Source organism: Elgaria multicarinata, chromosome 4 (genome assembly GCF_023053635.1).
Source record: "Elgaria multicarinata webbii isolate HBS135686 ecotype San Diego chromosome 4, rElgMul1.1.pri, whole genome shotgun sequence".
Classification (NCBI taxonomy): domain Eukaryota; kingdom Metazoa; phylum Chordata; class Lepidosauria; order Squamata; family Anguidae; genus Elgaria; species Elgaria multicarinata.
Genome location: NC_086174.1, coordinates 32,583,411 through 32,602,190, shown reverse-complemented (window position 1 = coordinate 32,602,190; position 18,780 = coordinate 32,583,411). Strand labels below are relative to the sequence as shown.

Genomic DNA, 18,780 nt, shown 5'->3' with positions numbered 1-18,780 from the left:
GATAGAGAGCACTCCCAGGAACAACTGTAGTAGAGTACATGGCCCAAGATGTTGCTACACATGCTTGTAGCAGCATACAGGACCCTGGGAGCTAGTGTGAATGATTCAGAGCATCCATTGTTCTTGTATGGGGAAAGCTTGAAGACTGGTATGGATGCCACTTTTGATCTTGTTTGAATAACTAGAAGGGATGTTTATATGTCTTCTAACCTATAACACAAAAATCTTACCTCCTTCATTAAACAATTGAGCTAAAAATTTAGACAGCACTAAGTTTGTGAAATGCCTCCATAGAGTTGGGAGCTTAATATAAACAAAGAGACATAATTGGCTGTAGAACTGCACTGTGACATTTGTCTTTCTAGAACAAAATGCAATAACTGGCAAAATATATATAGATATATGTAAAAGTAATGCCCTAAAATTGCTAAAACAGGCTTGTACACACTTCAAAACATTCTTCTCCCTGAGGGAAAAAAAACCCCAAAACGCAAATACTTTTCCCTCCAAATGTTAAAACTCATGGGCAAAAGTAAAACAAAGGCTGGAGTTAAAATAATGATCCACTTGTTACTGACCTAAATAACAAAAATAATAGTAATAATCACAAAGGATTATGATCTGATTTCATATATATATATATATATATATATATATGAATGAAATTAATATAGACACATACACACACACACTCACACACAAGTTGGGCATCAAAAAAGGGGGATTTGCTACTTCTTTTTTTAATACATTCATAAATAGTGGTTGAAATTTCTACTCATGGAGAAGCTCTTGGAGGCAGTTTGGGGATTTGAAAATCTCAGGAACTTCACTGTCCAGCTTACAGATGACCTTGTATATGGCCTTCTTCCAAGAAGGATCAACATCTTTGCCTGCGATAATGGCATTGAAAAACTCTCGTAATGTGATCTGAGCCACTTCCAGGAATCTCTCTGGAACCTGCTGATACAAGGAGACAATGGCATTAATAAAAGTTTTCAGTTTCAAGTCTCTGGGTCTTCAAAGGAAACTGAGCTAAGTTCTTGCTTTCAAAAGAGAGCTTACATAGCACCTGCATTTTCTAAATGCGGCAGACCTCTATTCTCTTAGGCAAGGCTGTTATATATAGTACAATAACTTTTAAAACATGTGTTAGCTAGCTTTGTAAAGTCGAACCACAGAATGTAGGTATTAAAATATGAACATCTGGGTTTAGAGGGTGCTGGATTTATAAGATATAATTAGCAGAGGAAGGGAATGAAGGGGGGAGGAGGAAGGCTATTGCCTTGAAGGTCTGCGGAAAATTTTGTCTACATATGTATTTGTTTGATTACTCTTTACTCTCTAAGTGTACATGTAAGAATTTAGCATGTGCCAAAAACAACATAGCCTCTTCACTCTCGTGTGTTCAGCTTTGGTCCCAGGTAGTGCTGAAAGCCGGCAAAGAAACAGGATATCTATTACAAATGGTTGTTTGCAGTTTTATCATGAGCGCCTAATAAAGCCATCCTCTAACAGCCTGGATCCACAGTTGTTTTGCTTTTGGTGTTCCCATAACATTTTCCTGCACTTAGCTATTATGGTTCCCACTTCAACCCAAATGTCCCAATAAAAATCATATGTGCACAACCAGGGTGGTGCTGGAATGGTGGCAGGGTTGGGGGGACTCTGCAGATGCTGTGCACATAGACCCAAATTCTAGCTGACCAGTTAGGTTTCTCAATGGCAATCCAGTTCATTTGGTATACTGAAAATGAGTCCATACTGTTTGCAATATCTTTGACAATAAACTATTTGGGGAGAAAGTGCCGTTTCCACGAAAGTGGTGTACCCTAAAATCAATTCCTTTTCATTGTCTATGTTTAAAAAAAGGATATTGTACATGCAGATTAAGATCAGCTGTTTGAACAAGTGGCTTTCTTTGCCATTCCTCAGGGACCACATCTTTCCTGCAACTGCTTAGCAGAAGTCCTAGCTGTTGATGTAAGACAGCCACCCCTAATCTGATATCCTGCAGTGGTGTTGGACTACGACTCCCATCACCCCAGCCAACATGGTCATACTGGCTGGGGATGATGGGAATTGAAGCCCAAAACATCTGGATGGTGCTGGGTTAGAGAAGGTTGATGATAGGACAAGAGAAGGAATGGAAGGAGTTGTTTCCCTGCTAGAGGGCATATTTTGCACAAAGAAGGTCACTGATTAAATCCCCAGGAATCTCCAGTTAAAAGATCTCAGCTAGCAAGTGCTGGCAAAGATTTCTGTTTGAGAACCTATGGAGCTGCTGTCAGTTAAAAGTAGACAGTACTGGCCGAGATGGACCAGTATATGGCAGTATCAAGGTGTGGCTCTTGAATTTAGCCCAGGTATATGCATGCATTATTGGATGTAGCCCACTGGCCAAGAAGCACCATGGCCTTCAGACTAAAGGCCCTTCACCTCAGCAGCTGCCTCCCTCACTTGCAGATACAGTGGCTTTCATGAAGTACCATAGAGGAATCATAGTCGACTGATTCTGCATACTGTTTGTAATCCCAAATCTAGCGAATGAACCAATTGCTCTTAGAGAGGTCTTCTGACTTCTCCCCCCCCCCACCATACACATCCGGAAGGCCCCAAAATTAGACTTCTCTTCCTGTAACAAAGTACTGGAAGCTTTCTCACATATGAGGCACTGGCACTCTGTGAGCCAGATTTTGCCATGAGGCAGACATGTGATCAGCCGCTGCTGAAGTCAGTGGGAGCTGCTTGCATGCAGCAGAGGGTGGAATTTGGACCCAAACAGTGAGTGTCCTTTGAAAAAAGCATATTGACTCATAGTGCTGAAGGAGTAACATGAAAGTGGTGGTGGTGGGAGAGTCAATAATGATTAAAATAACTATTTTCCTTACACTGAGAAAAATATCTCCACAACACACCTCTGTGCTTTGTGTTTTTGGTCATGTAAACAGGAGTGCCCTGACTAATGACAGGCGATGCTGCTGTTTGTAGGGGTTACAAGAACCCACGAACCCAGCACTGGTTATCTTCCAAACGAGGCATGTTGTGGAGATTGCGTAGGACTAAGGGGTTTGGGAGGGTGGGAGGTATTTGCTAAATGTTATGGAAAGACAGCAAATATTTGATACATTCAGTCAAATATTTCTCTGGAGGTCTGGTTAAGCATTCAAAAACAACAGCTTTCAGAGCTGTGCCACAGAATAGGAAAGGGCAGATAAGTGCTGGGAGGGGAGGTATAAACAAAATGGAGTCAATGAAGTTGTAAAAAAAAGCAAGAGAACTGAAGCTGCCTTAGACTGAGGCAGACCATTGGTCCATCTAGCTCATCCCTTGATTGGCAGGGATTTGTGGTGTGGAGATTTTTTTTGTTTCGTTTTGAAGCTCCTATACCTTGCTCGTTACCGAATGGCATTTCGCCATCTCATTTTGAAATTGTTGATATTTCAACTAAAAGATATAATTTACTTTCAATGTTGCCATCTATACCAGAGGAAGTAATGTAATCCTTTTTATTTGAAGTGATCCACCCAGGCTGATATAGAGCATTCAGCACAATCTATTTCCTAGTATAGCTGGCTGAAAGCATTATTCATGTTAACATATAGATGTTAAACACGCCATGCTCAAGAAGTATCATTCCTCTGCAAAAGGAAGTCATGATGATGCTAATGCCATTTATCCAGGGGACCAGTTTGTAATGGCTCACCCATCCTGCACCACTAACATGGCCATGCTTTTCCCTTTCTCACCCAAGCCTATTCTGAACCAAGTCAGGTAAGCTCACCCAGGTAGGCTATTGCCTTGAAGGTTTGCAGAAAATTTAGTAAGATGAGTCTTAGCAAATCTCGCCACATTGTCTCTTTATAGTTCTTTAACGATATCAGTCAACAAGCCTACCAAATTTCCCAATCTGATTGTGAAGGCCCTCAGAGAAGATACTCCCTGATTGAGAGGGCCTCTCTGCAGCGGCCCCACACCTCTGAAACAAGTTGCCATTGGAAGTCCACCATGCTCCATCATTGCAGGCTTTTAAGAAGGCCTTGAAAACATATTATTTTACCATGGCCTTCTCATGATATGACTACTATTGAAATTGTTGTTGTTGCTGCTTCTGCTTTTATTGTTGGCTTTTATCATGTAATTGCTATTTTATTGTGGCCTTAGCTAGACCTATCCCGGGATTGTCCTGGGGTCGTCCCTGCCTGCTCTCAGGATATCCTGTGTGTCATTTACATGAACAGGGATGACCCTGGGATAAGGCCTCAGTTGATGTTTTATTGATTTCTATATTTTGACTGTATTTTATTGTTGTAAGCCACCTTGTGAGGGCTTCTGCCCTGAAAGCTGGCCAAAAATATATAATATTTCCAGATTTTGCAGAACCCTTTTAAACTATTAACTCTTAAGACAATCAGTGTCGCAGTGCAATGCTTCAACCATTTTTTCTTCTGAAATGTCTCAAATCTCCATAATTGAGAATAATGGGGGAGGGGGAAGATTTATGAAAATATATACCTTTTATTTATTCTTTGCAAATAAATTTAAATTAGGTTTTTGTTTGTTTGTTTTTTAATTACTGAAATGAATTTCAGTTCTAGTAGTCAGGAATAGCTTGGTAGAGATTTATACAGTGGCTTTTCAAAAGCTTTTGATGAAGTCTGTCATCACAAGCTCCTAAAAAATTGATACTGATGAGGTAAGGAGATGAGACCATTCATGGATTGGTAACTGATTAAATAGGAAACAGAGGATAAGAATAAAGTATTATATTATTTAACATTAGTAAAGCACCCAAAATCTTCTACGCCCTGTACAGACATTAAAAGTTAAGACTTCCTGGCCTGCAGGCACACAATCTAATAGGCATGACACAAAAGGAAAGGGGAATGCAGAGGGAAGAGGAAAACAACTATCAGAGCAGCTGGTAAATTGTAGGATCCCTGAAGAGTCTATGGCCTTAGCTAGACTGGGCTTTATCATGGAGCGAACCCTGGGATCATCCCTGTGCATCCACATGACACACAGAGGATCCCGGGATCAGGGAGGGATCATCCCTCCCTTGCCCTGGGATAGAGCCCTTCACTTTGGGCCTGCTTTTTCCCGTTGCCGCAGAGCTGGGAGCCAAGCATGGGGTGCAGCACTCCTCAGGAGCACTACGCCCATCGAGGGTAGGGTGGGGTGAGCGGGGAAATTAATTTAAATTTTAAAAAAGAATGTATCTTTGCACATGACCGTTCGTGCACTCCTGTTTCTTTAAAAATAAAAAACATGGCGGGTGCGACGTCTCTCTTCCTGAGGTCGTCGCACCTCATGTATAAATGGAGGAGGGATCTTGTGTTAATCACAACGTGAGATCTTCCCTCCTCCGTCGCGGACTAACAGGTAGGTCTAGCTAAGGCCTATATTGAGTCCAACATTATTTAGGGTGTAATCCTATGCATGTTTGAAGAGAAAAAGTCCTACAACTCCCAGCATTCCACAGCCAGCTATGCTATGGATTGTGCCTTAATAAATGGGTTGTGCCTTACCAAATGACCTGGAATCAGGGGTGAACAGTAAGATTGCTAGGTTTGGAGATGACACCAATTTATTCAGTTTAGCCTCAAGCAGATCATGAAAAGCTCCAATAGCTTCTCTTCAAACTATGTGAAGTACTTTGTGCTAGAGATGTGATTAAAAAGTAACCTATATGATAATCATGGGACATGAGCTATAACCATCTATAAATTGGCTATAACACTCTAAGAAAAATAACTTGGGGAGTATCATCAAGTGATTATGTAAGTCTGTGGTGCTCTCAGTTTTAGAATAGTGTGTGCAGCTCCAGTTGTCCCATCTCTAAAAGAGAATCATAGGGTTGAAAAACGTATGGAAAAGACAACTTAGAATTGATTCAAATATACATGGATGCAGATTATGGAGACTCAAAATACGTGAGAGGAATCACTTCTTAGAAAGTGTCCTGCATGTGGAAATGTAATACATCAGGGAGAAAGTTGCTATCTTTGTTGTGAGCTTTGTATATACTGGGAACCTTCAATGTGGCAGCGCTAAAAAGCGAAATGTATATAGATGTGCTGGCCAGCTTTGCCCAATCCACTATCTTCCAGATATACTGGACTACTATTCTATCATCCCCCACCCAATACAACAAGTGCTGGCTGGAGATTGTGGAAATTTTAGTCCATCACATCTGTTGGAGAAGGGTAGCCTAGGCTAACAAAGTTGTGAAAGGGAGCTTCTATACGTGGGGGTGGAGGAATCCTTCTTTCACTCTCTGAGATATACCTGGAAAAAATCTGGGAAGGTCCTCCAACATTCAAGCATTTTGGATCGACATCTGAGTATTAGCCCTTTGGTTAAACCTAGCTGCTGTTGGGTAGAAAAAGGCTTTAAGTATGACCCTTTTGGTAGGCACATCCTTCCTGTATATCTGTAACATGTACCTTGAAAAATAATAATATGGGAAGTGGCTCTTAGATCCCACAGTAAACACCTCTGTATGGATGCATGCTTTCTCCACAAGTAATGCCTAATGGCTGTGGCACATATGATTGTGTGTGAGGGAAAGAGATATTCTGGAATCATCACAGAAAGAGAAAAGGTGCCACTAACTCTCCTGACTGATATAATTTCGGATCAGCCTTTGTAGGCAGTTTGCTGAACAGACTTACTAACAACCTGTAATCACCTTTGTTTATTGAATCCTTCTAGGTTCTGAGGACACATATCCAAAATGAATGGCTACACATACTGTTTGAGCGTTATGCGAGGGTTGTTTAACCCTTGCACAAGCCACCTTCGCCAGGTTCACACAACACCATGGCTTGACTATTCCAAAGGGCAGCTGGCACGGTGGGCTGCGGTGATTGTGTGAACCTGGCCACTATGTTTCCATGGGTTTACAACAGCCTTTAGCCATTCCTGTCTCAGTCTATTTTTATTGGTCATCCAGCTTGCTTCCTCATGCCAGGGAGTCTTGCTTATTCCTTTGTGTTGCATAGTATCTCAATAGCCAGGGCTTAGTTTGAGCCCAGGCTCACCAGGGCTTAGCCCTGGGACCTTTTTTCCAATACCACAGAACCTTCCTGAATTAGATGAAGTAAAAACAAAACAAATCCTCTGAGCCTGCACAGAATGCCTTTCCTCACCACTGCTTCTAACCACAACCGGCACCCTGTACATCTAGGATTATACAGAAAGGTTTTCAGGTCAGAAGATATGACTTGCAGGCTTGTTTGAGCCCAAGAGACTCTCATTTTAGCAATTAAGCACTCCTCTTTGCAGCTTGATCTAGCTTACTTCCCCTCCCTCCTTTTCACAAAGAGCATAATATTTTCTTAAGAGAATGCACATTCTGAGGCAAAGCATCTAATTGTTTAAATGGATGGGTGGCTAGATAAGATTTTTTTTTCCACTGGGCAATTAACCAGTCAACTGTGCTAATTGCGTATGTCTGGGGGTAGCTTTTCCCTGACCCCAAGTGATGATGACCTACTAAGTACATCTTTACACCTAACTGACTGAACATCTCCCCAGCAGAAACATCTGCAGAAACAATGCCTCAGTGACAAATAAGACCCCCGTCCACATTTCTTTTTATAGACTCAACAACAATCTCTACTATGAACCCAGGACATTTTCCTAGCATCAGGTGGCTGCAGTCAATCAAATAATAATACTTGACATTCGCCAGGAAGAAAGACAATGCTGAGAGGGGAAACTAGGTGGTAGACTTCAGACTTACACACTGTTCATCTCAGAAAGGGGCACTACGTTGCTCCACATGACCAGTATATCTTGGGGACACATGGCTACACATGTCAAAACGGCAGAGAGACCAGCAGTGTCAGTGAAACAACTGGTGAAAATGACTGATAATTTCTGGGCTGCTGTAAAGCCGAGAAGGACCACCTTGTGCGGTGTCCACTGGTAATTATGATGTGCGATCCTATGCTCCTATAGAAGTCCTAAGTGCAGTAATTGTCTATCAGCCAATTTCCCATACTGTCCAACGCCCCCCTTCACATGCACTGCCTTCTCGCCAGCTGGGAGGATATAGATTGGGTGGAAAAGAACCATGTGATTGGTCCTGCTCAGTTGGTTGTTTAATTCATACATGCTAATGAGCAGCGCAGTATAACATGAACTGTTTTGCATATTCTAAAGCACTATTTAAATGCTAAACAGTATCTTCTTCAACAAAATCATGCATAGTTTTGATGAAAATATGAACTAGCAGTAGAAGTATAGCTGCTCAGATTGGGTAAGGGAAATCTTTGTGCATATACAGCCTCCCATGTCCGTAATCCATGTAGACACACAGGTAGGTATATCCTCTGAGAGCTGGTACAGCTTCGTGGCTAAGTGACTACGAATCAGGAGACCCTGGATTCAAATCTCTCCTCTCCTGTGAACCCGGGACAAAAGAGACATTACTTTAAGAGAGAAATCGTATGGCTCCTAGACAGTGTCTAGGACGCTGTAGGGTAGTTTGGATTTCTGGATCCAAGTAAGCGCTCTGACTTCGGATCCAGGAATCTGAGCTGCCAGCTCCGCCCCCTTATCCCCAGCAGCTGGCATGGAGAGAACCACACTGGCTGCCTCTCTAAGGTTGCAAAAGTGACCTCAGAGGGAAGGTAGTGGGGGCATTCCTGTGGGCGGGAAGTAGAGGGAACAGGGAAAGCCATCTTTCAAGGAATCCTCCAGGTTCCCCAGCCTTTTCCCTCCCCCTCTTCCCTCCTTTTCCTCCACAGCTAGATGGGTGAAAAATCCTGTCTAGCTGAAGTGCAGAGCGGGAAGAGAGGGTAGACAAAGATTGCCTCAGCTGCTCCTCCCACTTTGCATTGGATGGCCATACGCCTCCAAGAGCAGAGGTGTACAGCCATCCTCATAGGACTGCACCCTAAATCTGTGTCTAGCAACTATTTCCCCCATTTTTATTCTAGAGTAGATGCAGGAGGCCTGATCCAGAACTTAAAATTTCCCCCCACCCCACCGGTTCCTGATCCAGATTGGGGGCCCTGCACATACTCTAGAGTAAGCTGCTACCACAGATTTAAAATAGTCTCTCTTTTGGTCCTCACTAACCGGCCATAAGCTCTCCCACTGACTCAGACCTCACCACCACCCACCCTCTACAATATGGGGATGATAATACTAATCTGCCTTACAGAGTTACTGACAAAGGGCCCCGGTCATCTTGAGCCACACATCAAGGCCACCATGAGCTACAAGCAGAAATCTTGTAAGGAGGTTATAAAGCAAAGAGCTTGATGGCCCTCAAATGAGCCAGGCCACATGCTATTAATTGGGGTAGAATAAACCAGAGTAAGATATTTCTTACTAGATTTTGGTGTCTCCTAGTCTTGAAGATACGGGGGGGGGGGGGGTGTCTGTCCAAACAGCAACTCACCCCATCCTATATCAAATTTCATCCACCTTTTGAAACTGTTCATGTGCTGCTTTGAGTTGCACCCTGAATGTTTTATCAAAGGTTTCACAGGAGCATTTCACTGCATTGTGTTACCTCCATGCTTTATGTTGTCTTTTTATTTATTTTGTTTTATTTATTACATTTATATCCTGCTTTTGTTCCTTCCAGGAACCCAGGGTGGCCTGCATAATCCTCCTCTCCATCCTCACAACAACAACCTTGTGAGGTAGGTTGGGCTGAGAGTCTGCGACTGGCCCAAAGTCACCCAGTGAGCTTTCATGGCCGAGTGGGGACTTGAACCCAGATCTCCCTACTCCCATTCCAACTACTACATCAGACCGGCTTGTTTTTGTTATTTGATGTTTGTAAATTTATACAGGATTTATTTTTATGTCTTGTATTATGTTTTATTATGAGAGCTGCTTTGAATTTGTGTGTGTGGTGGTGGTGGTGGTGGAGCAGGATCTAAGCCACTAAATAAATAAATAAATAAATAAATATATTGAGAATCATGGAAAAATAATAAAGCAAGTAAATGTGGTTGTTTGAATCAGCCATAAGCTGCTTCATTATTATTATTTTTAACTAAACTGTAACTTTTAAAGCCAAGCTGCATCAAAAACTTCATAGGATCTGGGAAGTGTCAGGGATAAAAGATTTAAATTGTTGAATTGCTCTCTCAGGGAGGGCCGGAGGAGGTTTCATTTGGGGGCACTACAACTCAAGGTGTTTCAGAAGTGTCTCCAGTGGGGGCACTGCTAAATTTAAAGATCTGAAGTAGAATTTCTATTTAAAGTCATTTGCTGGGGCAGCGGAGGGGTGGGGAATGGAGGAGGGAAAACCTAAACATACCAGGCTATCAGGTTTGGAACAAAAAGAGTGTAGATTTACACAGAAATTCAGTGATATCACATTGAACACAGGAAACCCGCAGTAAATTCAGCAGCAATTCAGCTCCTAATTACACCTAACTGGCTGCAATCATATACACGGTTTACTACTTCTGTGTAGACATGCATTGGATGATGCAGTTCGATACCCCGCCCCCTACTCAAAATAAGGGCATACAGGATAGAGTTTGGGGTGTATGTGATGGTTCACAGGCTGGCATTCAGCCTTCACTACTGTCAGATTGTTTTCTTGCTATTTCTATATTTTTATGTGTATTTTATTTATTTTTGCCTGTGCAGCAAAGACTTTCCCTCCCTTCTCCTCCCCCTCTGCCCCCTCCTCCTCCTCCTCTCCCCAGTTGCTTTACCTTCAAGGATGATTTGTTTTATTAAACTGACTGTCCCCAGCCTCTGCAGTACATAATAAAAGCCTGACATAGCAGCCTGCCTGCCTTCTGTGTCCTGCAGATACTCATCATAAGTGTCAGGACATACCAAGGTTAGCGGTCACTGGAAGTGTGCTGGCTGGCTGGAGCTTTTGCCAAACACGCTTGGCAGCTGAATGAATGTCACAGAGAATAGAAGGGGAATTACAAAGGTTAGAGAGAAGACAGCCTCGCCTTCACTTTCTTTCATTCCTTCCTTCCTCCTTTCTCTCTCTCTCTCCCCACTCAACCATCTTCCCTTCTGGAGACATATGAACACTTCTGGAAACAACACACATTGGTTTGGACAGAGGGGAGAAAATCGTTTTATCAGTTCCTTAAAACTTTTTCATTGTTAAACAAAGCTTTATTGTGAAGGTGGGGGGAGGAATCTGACGTTATTGCTATTTTTAGGCACCCATGTCTTAGCTTTATAAGTTCCTTATTGGTGACAGAAGATGATTTTAGAATTTTAAGGTGAAAGCACTATTTTTTTAAAAACACACACCAAGAAGTTGTTACCCTTTTATTTAAGTTGATGGTAATTAACAGTCCTAAGGAAATAATCAATTTAATAATTATTTAAGCAGTGTGTCTTGCCTCATTAGTCTTTATTAACAGACCCCCTCCTCCCCTTTTTTTAAAAAAGCCCCATGTTAATCTTTATGGACACAACCCAGTGGTTGGTTCTGGTGTGCAACCTCTATTGAAATGAATGGGAAGTGTGGAAGAGGAACTATGCCCTTGCACAGCTCCCATTCATTTCATTGGGACCTGTGCAGGAGAACGTTGCACTGGGAGTGCACCTTAGGACTCCTGCAACCACGTCCCAGCCTCCACTAACCATCGCCACCACCATCATTGCTTCTAGATTTAACTGTGTTAGACCTAGAGGATAAGAAAAGTCAGGGTGATATGAAGATCGTCCTCGTGTCAAAACTGATCTCCTGGGGAATTGCATTTTGTTTTTTTGACTATAAAAGGGCAATAAAATGCTGACTGTAAGAAGACAATGTCAAGGAGAAAAGGGTATTGGTATTTTGGATACTCTTGACTGCTCGCCTTGGAGAGAGAGTTATTCTTGTCACAAACCCTTTTGTCTGCATCTGCTGACTGCTTGCCTGTAGCCAGCAGCATACTTTAACTGTTTTGTCACCTCCTAACATCACACGCATCAGCTGTTGTGCTTTTGTTACGGGTATTGTCAAACTAATCCACTGTGGCTGTTCTAGTGTGCAGTAAATAAAACAGAAACTGCTTCTCAGACAATTCTGCATGAATATTTCAGATGGCTTTTACAACTCTGATTCACAAAATAAAAAGGCACACGCACACACTCTCTCTCACACACACACAACTAGGCTCAGATGCCTTAAAGCTAATTGCATATGGCCACTTCGATTGTTTTGGAGCAGAAAATAAATAGCTGCTCTTTTCCATCCTTACTTTTGAACTCTTAGAATTTAAAAAGGAAGAATGGGGGTGGGGGGAGCAGAGGGAGAGAAGGCTGATCAAGACAAAGTTTTACGCCATGGTTCTAGACATGCCTACTCAGAAATCAGTTCCATTGTGTTCAATGGGGCTTGTTCCTAGGTAAAAGGGTACAGAATTGCTGCCTACATTTCCTAATAAAACGTCTGAGTTTTCCAGTATTCGAACTGCAGGAGATGAGGATGATTTTTATAATGGGGTTTATTTTTTCCCACTTTTTGGGGGGTGGAAGGCAAAAGCAAAGTGCAATTAGATTGGACTGCATTTGAGAAGGCTGCACTCATTTGCAGATTAAGGGGCAACGCTGAAAGAACTGGCTTGCCTAAGGCCACATTATGAATTAATTGCTGTCGTGAGGTGTAATTTATTTATTTTTGGCTGGTTCGCAGCTAATAATAATGATGATAAATATATTTGTATAGTGCATTCAAGTGTTCAAAGTGCTTCACATGCATTCTCTTGTAGTTCTTACAGCAACCCTGTAATATAAGTTGGTATCATCATCCCCTATGCTGCAGAGGGAAGGACTGAGGTTGAAGTCTCCTAAAGAGCTCATGAAAAAGGCGAGATTTGAACCGTATAATTTCAGATTCGCCATTCAGTCTCTTAGCCACTATGTACAGTTTTCAGGCACAGGTTCTTCTCTGGCAAGGGCTATTAAAATGTTTCAGAACAGACTGCCTTACAGAACGCCTGCGTGCAGCAAAGAGACAAGGAAAAGAGGCAAACAGTTGAAGTACTTTACCGAGCATTCATTCACCCTTGTGTGCACATGATTCTTCTAAACAAACTCTCCTATCCCTGGCTGTTTGTTAAGTAAATATTGATTAAGGAGAGATCTATCTCCCGACAGCAGTGACACAAGCTGGGGACTTGTACTACAGACAGAGTGGACTTAAAACAGATTCAACTTGGCAGCTTTAACAACCCCCTCACACTGAACATTAGGTAAAGAGGCAAGATGAGAACTCTTTTCCCTTTCCAAGTGCAGCATAACAGTCTGCCCTTTTTCGTGAATGTCTTTGTAAAAAAGAAAAGAGAAGAGGAATACTTTTCGTGGCTCATAAGCATCCAAGGGAATAGCACATCAGTGCACGCGGCTTTAGTGTCCCAACAGCCTTGATTCACAGACTTGCTAAATCAAAGTGATCCGATTTAAGCAGATTTAGACCCTGGGATTAAGTCAGCTTAAAATCAAGTTTTCCAGTTTAATTGGTTTGTGGATCAGCCTGAAAGTGGCTTGTCTTGTTTTGCCTTCTCACCATGAAGTTGTTATGGATCTTATATGGAAGAATAGTGCAGATTTTTATTTTATTTTATTTTATTTATTGCATTTTATAGACCACCTATTTTCCTCCAAGGAACTCAAGGTGGCATACATAATCCTCATCCTCTATATTTTTATCCACACAACAACCCTGTGAGGTGTATGGGCTAAGAGTCTGTGACTGGCCCGAAGTCACCCAGTGAGTTTCCATGGCTGAGTGGGGACTAGAACCTGGACCTCTTGAAGTCCATTACACCACTCTGGCTCTCCAATGGACTCTCCAATGTGTGCACAGCTGCTATAAAATCTGAACAGCAGGAAGAGCTGAATTAAAATCCTTGAACTTCAATTATCTGACAATCTCTTCATTACTGGGCATGTTTAGCCTTGAGAAGAGAAGATTGAGGGGAGATATGTTAGCACTCTTCAAATACTTGAAAGGTTGTCACACAGAGGAGGGACAGGATCTCTTCTTGATCAGAATGCAGAACACAGAATAATGGGCTCAAGTTACAGGAAGTCAGATTCCGGCTGGACATCAGGAAAAACTTCCTGACTGTTAGAACAGTATGACAATGGAACCAATTACCTAGGGAGGTCGTGGGCTCTCCCACACTAAAGGCATTCAAGAGGCAGATGGATAACCGTCAGGTATGCTTTGAGGTGGATTCCTGCACGGGGTTGGACTTGATGGTCTTATAGGCCCCTTCCAACTCTACTATTCTATGATTCTACCCAACTGAACTGTGTGACCTTCAGGCTCACAACACAGTCCTACACATGATGGGACCCCCCCTCCAGTTTATCAGAACTTTGTGGAAGCAGCCCAGCTCTTCCCAAATGCAGAGGGATCCCCTTGAAAGAACTTTATCTGAAAGGATCCATCATTACGTGTTGGACTCTGCAGCCACCACTTTTCCAGCAAGTTATAAAAATGTTTTTATAACTTGCATAAATGAGCTGAACTTAAACAGCTCTCTTTGTTTCACATTAATTTTTGTCTTTCCCAAAATTTAGATAAGGTATTTTGTTTTGTTTGTTTACATACTCTATACTTTTCATTGGTTGTGATCATCGCACAATCCTTTAATGATGACTTGCAATCATGTATGATGACCTTAGCTGCCTTGACCCATTGCTGCCTTGACCCATTGCTCTGATTTCCCAAAGCACGGAGAAGCACTCAGGAAACCATGTACGGTTCCATAACTGCAACAAGGGTTTCCATTGGATGTCCAGTCCACCATAGTCAAAGAAGAAAGAGGAAGAAACAGAAACCTTGGTTGATCTCTGCAAGGGGTCATACCTCAGTGGTAAAGCATATGCTTTGCATCCAGAAGCTCAAACCTTGGTGTTACTGGTTAAAAGTCTCAGGTGGCAAGTGATGAACAAGATGTCTGCGAGATGCTCTGGAGAGTCATTACTAGTTGAAATGAACAATACTGGGCTAGATTAACAAAAGTGTCTGACCTTGCATAAAGGAGTTTTCTGTACCTATCTACTCATTGATGGCAGGAATTCTTCAGATATCACCATAGTCTTTTGTTGAACACTCAGATTTCCCATTAGTAAGTGCATGGGGTGGGAGTGGGGCAGTTTCAAAATCATGACCATTTTAAAAATCAAATAAACAGCTTATGTTGGCAAACATCTGTCACAAGAGCTCCTCTTGTGCAAAGATCAAGCACAGCGACAAGTTGGTGTAGCCCTTATCAATACACTGGGTGTAATGATCTGTCAGTTCTTGTGAAGAAGGAAGTTGTGCCCATAGGAGTTTCTGGGCCTGACTTTGGCCACCCATTCTTACATTTCAGTAATTTTAAAGATCCAGTATGGTTTACTGGAAGGACTAAGGAGACATGAGTTCAAATCCCAACACATGAGGCCCTAGGAGCAAGTGACCATACTTTAGCCTGACCTATCTCACAAAGTTGCTGTGAAGATAAAACAGGACATACTTGGACTAAGCTGTCTGAGCTCCTTGCAAAACGAATTGAAAAAAATATACTAATAATTCAGTTGTTTTCTCCCCAAACACTATTTACTCTGTTATTGCAAAGTGAGCAGATGTTCAAAAATTTACATTTGAAACTTACAATTTGAGAATACGTATATATATATAAAATAATCCTCTGCTTGAGCAGAACAGCTTTCTCCAACATGGTGTTCTCCAGATGTTCCGGACCACAGTGCCCATCAGCCCCAGCCAGAAAATCCACTGGGGTGTGATGATGGGAGTTGTAGTCCAAAACATTTGGAGGGCACCAGGGTGGGGAACGCTGCTATAAAGTATGATCATTGACAGTCTGAGAAATCTTTTAAAGAACTACTGTTTTTTCCCATATAATGACAGAGTTGGAAAGGAACTAGTGGATTATCTTGTCTAACCCCTTGCCCTGAGGCAGAACATACTTTACTTAAAGCAGCCTGCACAGATAGGCGGCAAAGCTTATTTTGACAACCTCCTAGGAAGGAAATTCAAGTATCTCCCTAGGCAACTTGTTCCTGTGCTAAACTAATCTGACTGTTAAAAACTTTTAAGTCCTCTTCGTTTCAATGAGACAGTTTAACACACTTCATAGTTAGCCTACATTGAATTTCCTCTAATTTGAATCAATTGCTTCATTTTCTTATAATGCACAGAAGTTGGGGCAGGAGAATAAGAATTGCTTTGTTCTGATATAATTTTGTTTTCTATGCTCAAAAATTACATCAATGAGATTTCCTACATGGGCACCCCTTGATCATTTTGGTTTCCCTTTTCTTCAACTTTAACCAGCAATACACTATCTATTTTGAGAAAGGGGTAACCAGGAATGGAGACAAGAACTGAATCAAAGTAGCAGTTGATAGTCAGCAAAATGAAATGTGCATGTCTTCCTTGGTGGGTACTTCGTATTACAATTGGGGTCAGTAGGGAGCAGGAGGGATGAACCCTCCATTTGCCTGGGATAATCCTTAGGTCTAGCTAAGGCCATAGATTCCAGGAGAACAGGTTACTAACCATGCAAGCTAAATGGAACCTCCATGTTCAGAGCAGTATATCCCCCAAATACCAGATGCTGGTGACACCCACAACAGGGAAAGGGCTGTTGCCTTCACATCCTAATAATGGTCTTCCTGGTAGCAGCCAGTTGGCACTGTTGGAATCAGGAAGCTGGGGCGCTACATCAGTTCCTGGGCTCTTCTTGAATCCTTTCCCACTTGTTAATGTCTTTCTTATAATTACACCCCAACTTCAAACAGAAGTAATCCCAACTGAGTAAATAGGATGCATGCTCTGGTTTACAACCTTTGATGCCCAGAAAAGAACACAGAAGTACTTCCCAATGAACTCAAATAGATTAGGACTTTACAAGCTGAAATCTGAAACTTTGCATAGTTTGGCCTGATTCTGACATAACCATCATGGTTTGTTGTTATGAGGATGAGCCTTGAGTTTGCATTCTCCCCCATGCTCTTCACACATAAGGGGAGTAGACTTAAAGTTTCCATTCCTGGTTTGTAGTCATTCACAGGTTGCAGTTTCATCTGAATGATGATCCTCTTTTGATATCTTGGTTTCTTAGCTAACTATGGTTCCCAGCTTGTGGGCTTCTCAGAGGTTGGCCACTGTAGGAAATAGGATGCTAGACTAGATGGACCATTCTAGCTTATCCAGCAGAGTTCTTCTATAGTTTGTGCAAACCTCAGTTTCCCAAGTTGGGATAAAATTAGAAAATACGATTTACCACAAATCAGGGACAGAAGCCTTAAATCTTCTTTTCTTGTCTACCAAAGGGATGGGATAAGTGCACAAGCCCAAGCTTCATGCCTACAAACTATGGTTTGTTATCTCTGAATCAGGCCTTTATGGTTACTGTTTAGTCCTAAAAAGAAACAGCACAGCATTTTGTATTGGGAAAGGAGACAAGCCCAAGGTTCAATGAGGATTCCTCTCATAAAGCTAAACCATGACTTAAGAAACAGGCCTCTTCTTTTACGTTATATTAGAAGTGAAACATGGTCTCATTTCTAGAGATGTGGGAGTTCTACTGTGTCTAGAGAGTTTCTAAGCCAAGTATACTGCTGGAGTCTAATACTGTGTCACATTACTAATGCACCCAGAGTAAACACACTTGTAGGAAACTGCTATAGTTCAAGGCTAGCTTTTTTTAAAAAAACTGAATGTTTCATCAGTCTTAGCACAAGAACTAAGAGAAATAACATTCTGTCTCATATTTTACCAAGCTTCAAAAGAACAATGTCCCATTGAGTAAAATTCAGTAGCATTCTGTAAACATTAATTTGAGGAAATCAATAAGCTCTGTGAGCTAAAGGCATATTACAAGATAAACTGGCCAGAGAGCTAGTTGGTCAAACAGATTTTAGTTTTCTCGGCCAGATAAAGATGGTTTCAAAATGAGGCTAACGTGTCGCAACCAAGGTTTGAAAGCTATGTGGCCTTCAAACAGTCTGCTTGTTCCTACTACAAAGCTGGACAAACATACTTTAAATATGATAAGACTAGGTCAGGACTGGTTTGCTGAGCAGTTTTATATAAAAGTAGATTTGTTAGCCTGGGAGGCTTCTCACACTTGCCATGAAATTAAATCTAGCAATAAACAAATTCAAGAGCTGAGGCTGTCTCCATGCCTTGAGATGTTATAATATTAACAAAAAAGCATCTTTTATTTTTTAATAGCAAAGAGTTTACGACCCAGGTCATCTTTATTCATGCCGATCTGGTGGGCAACATGTTGTCTTGCCAAACAGAAAAGCTCAGATCTCTTGTGGATTTGAGATCAGAGGTCTCTGGTTGGTGAAAGCTGCTCACGTTGCAGAGCTAAACCTTGCAAGGTCATGTCAAAGGGAGGTAAACAGGTTGGGGGAGGCTGGCTGGCAGTCTTCTTCTTGGATGCTGCAATAGGAATTTCTCTTAGTGCAGATAATGGCGTATTAGGGCAACTGGCTCATAACTTCTATAGTGCCAAGTGTGAGAGCTGAAGCAAAAAGATTTGCTCTGGGAAGGTGGTATTCAAAGAGACACCCCTATTACTGAAGTCATAGAATCATAGAATAGCAGAGTTGGAAGGGGCCTACAAGGCCATCGAGTCCAACCCCCTGCTCAATGCATGGCCAGAGGGAGCTACAATGCAGCAGGTTGGAATAGCCAGTTGAGAGGAATAACAGGAAGGCATCCAAGAGCTAACCCCTCTTCTGGTCGTCCCCCCAAACCAACAGGATTTGGTTTGTCCTGTTAACCTGCCATCTAGCCTAAGGGTACTGCTTGTA

General features: G+C 42.0%; 1 protein-coding gene across 2 annotated transcripts in view; it reads right to left on the bottom strand.

Moving 5' to 3' along the window:
* Nucleotides 1-679: 679 nt before the first annotated feature.
* PROX1 (prospero homeobox 1) overlaps nt 680-18,780 on the bottom strand; it is a 72,107-nt gene continuing 54,006 nt past the window's right edge. For both annotated transcript variants that reach the window (XM_063125575.1, XM_063125576.1), the window contains one exon: nt 680-957. In XM_063125575.1, the coding sequence (XP_062981645.1) occupies nt 772-957 (186 nt within the window). In that variant the 3' untranslated portion in view covers nt 680-771. The remainder of the gene's footprint in view (nt 958-18,780) is intronic.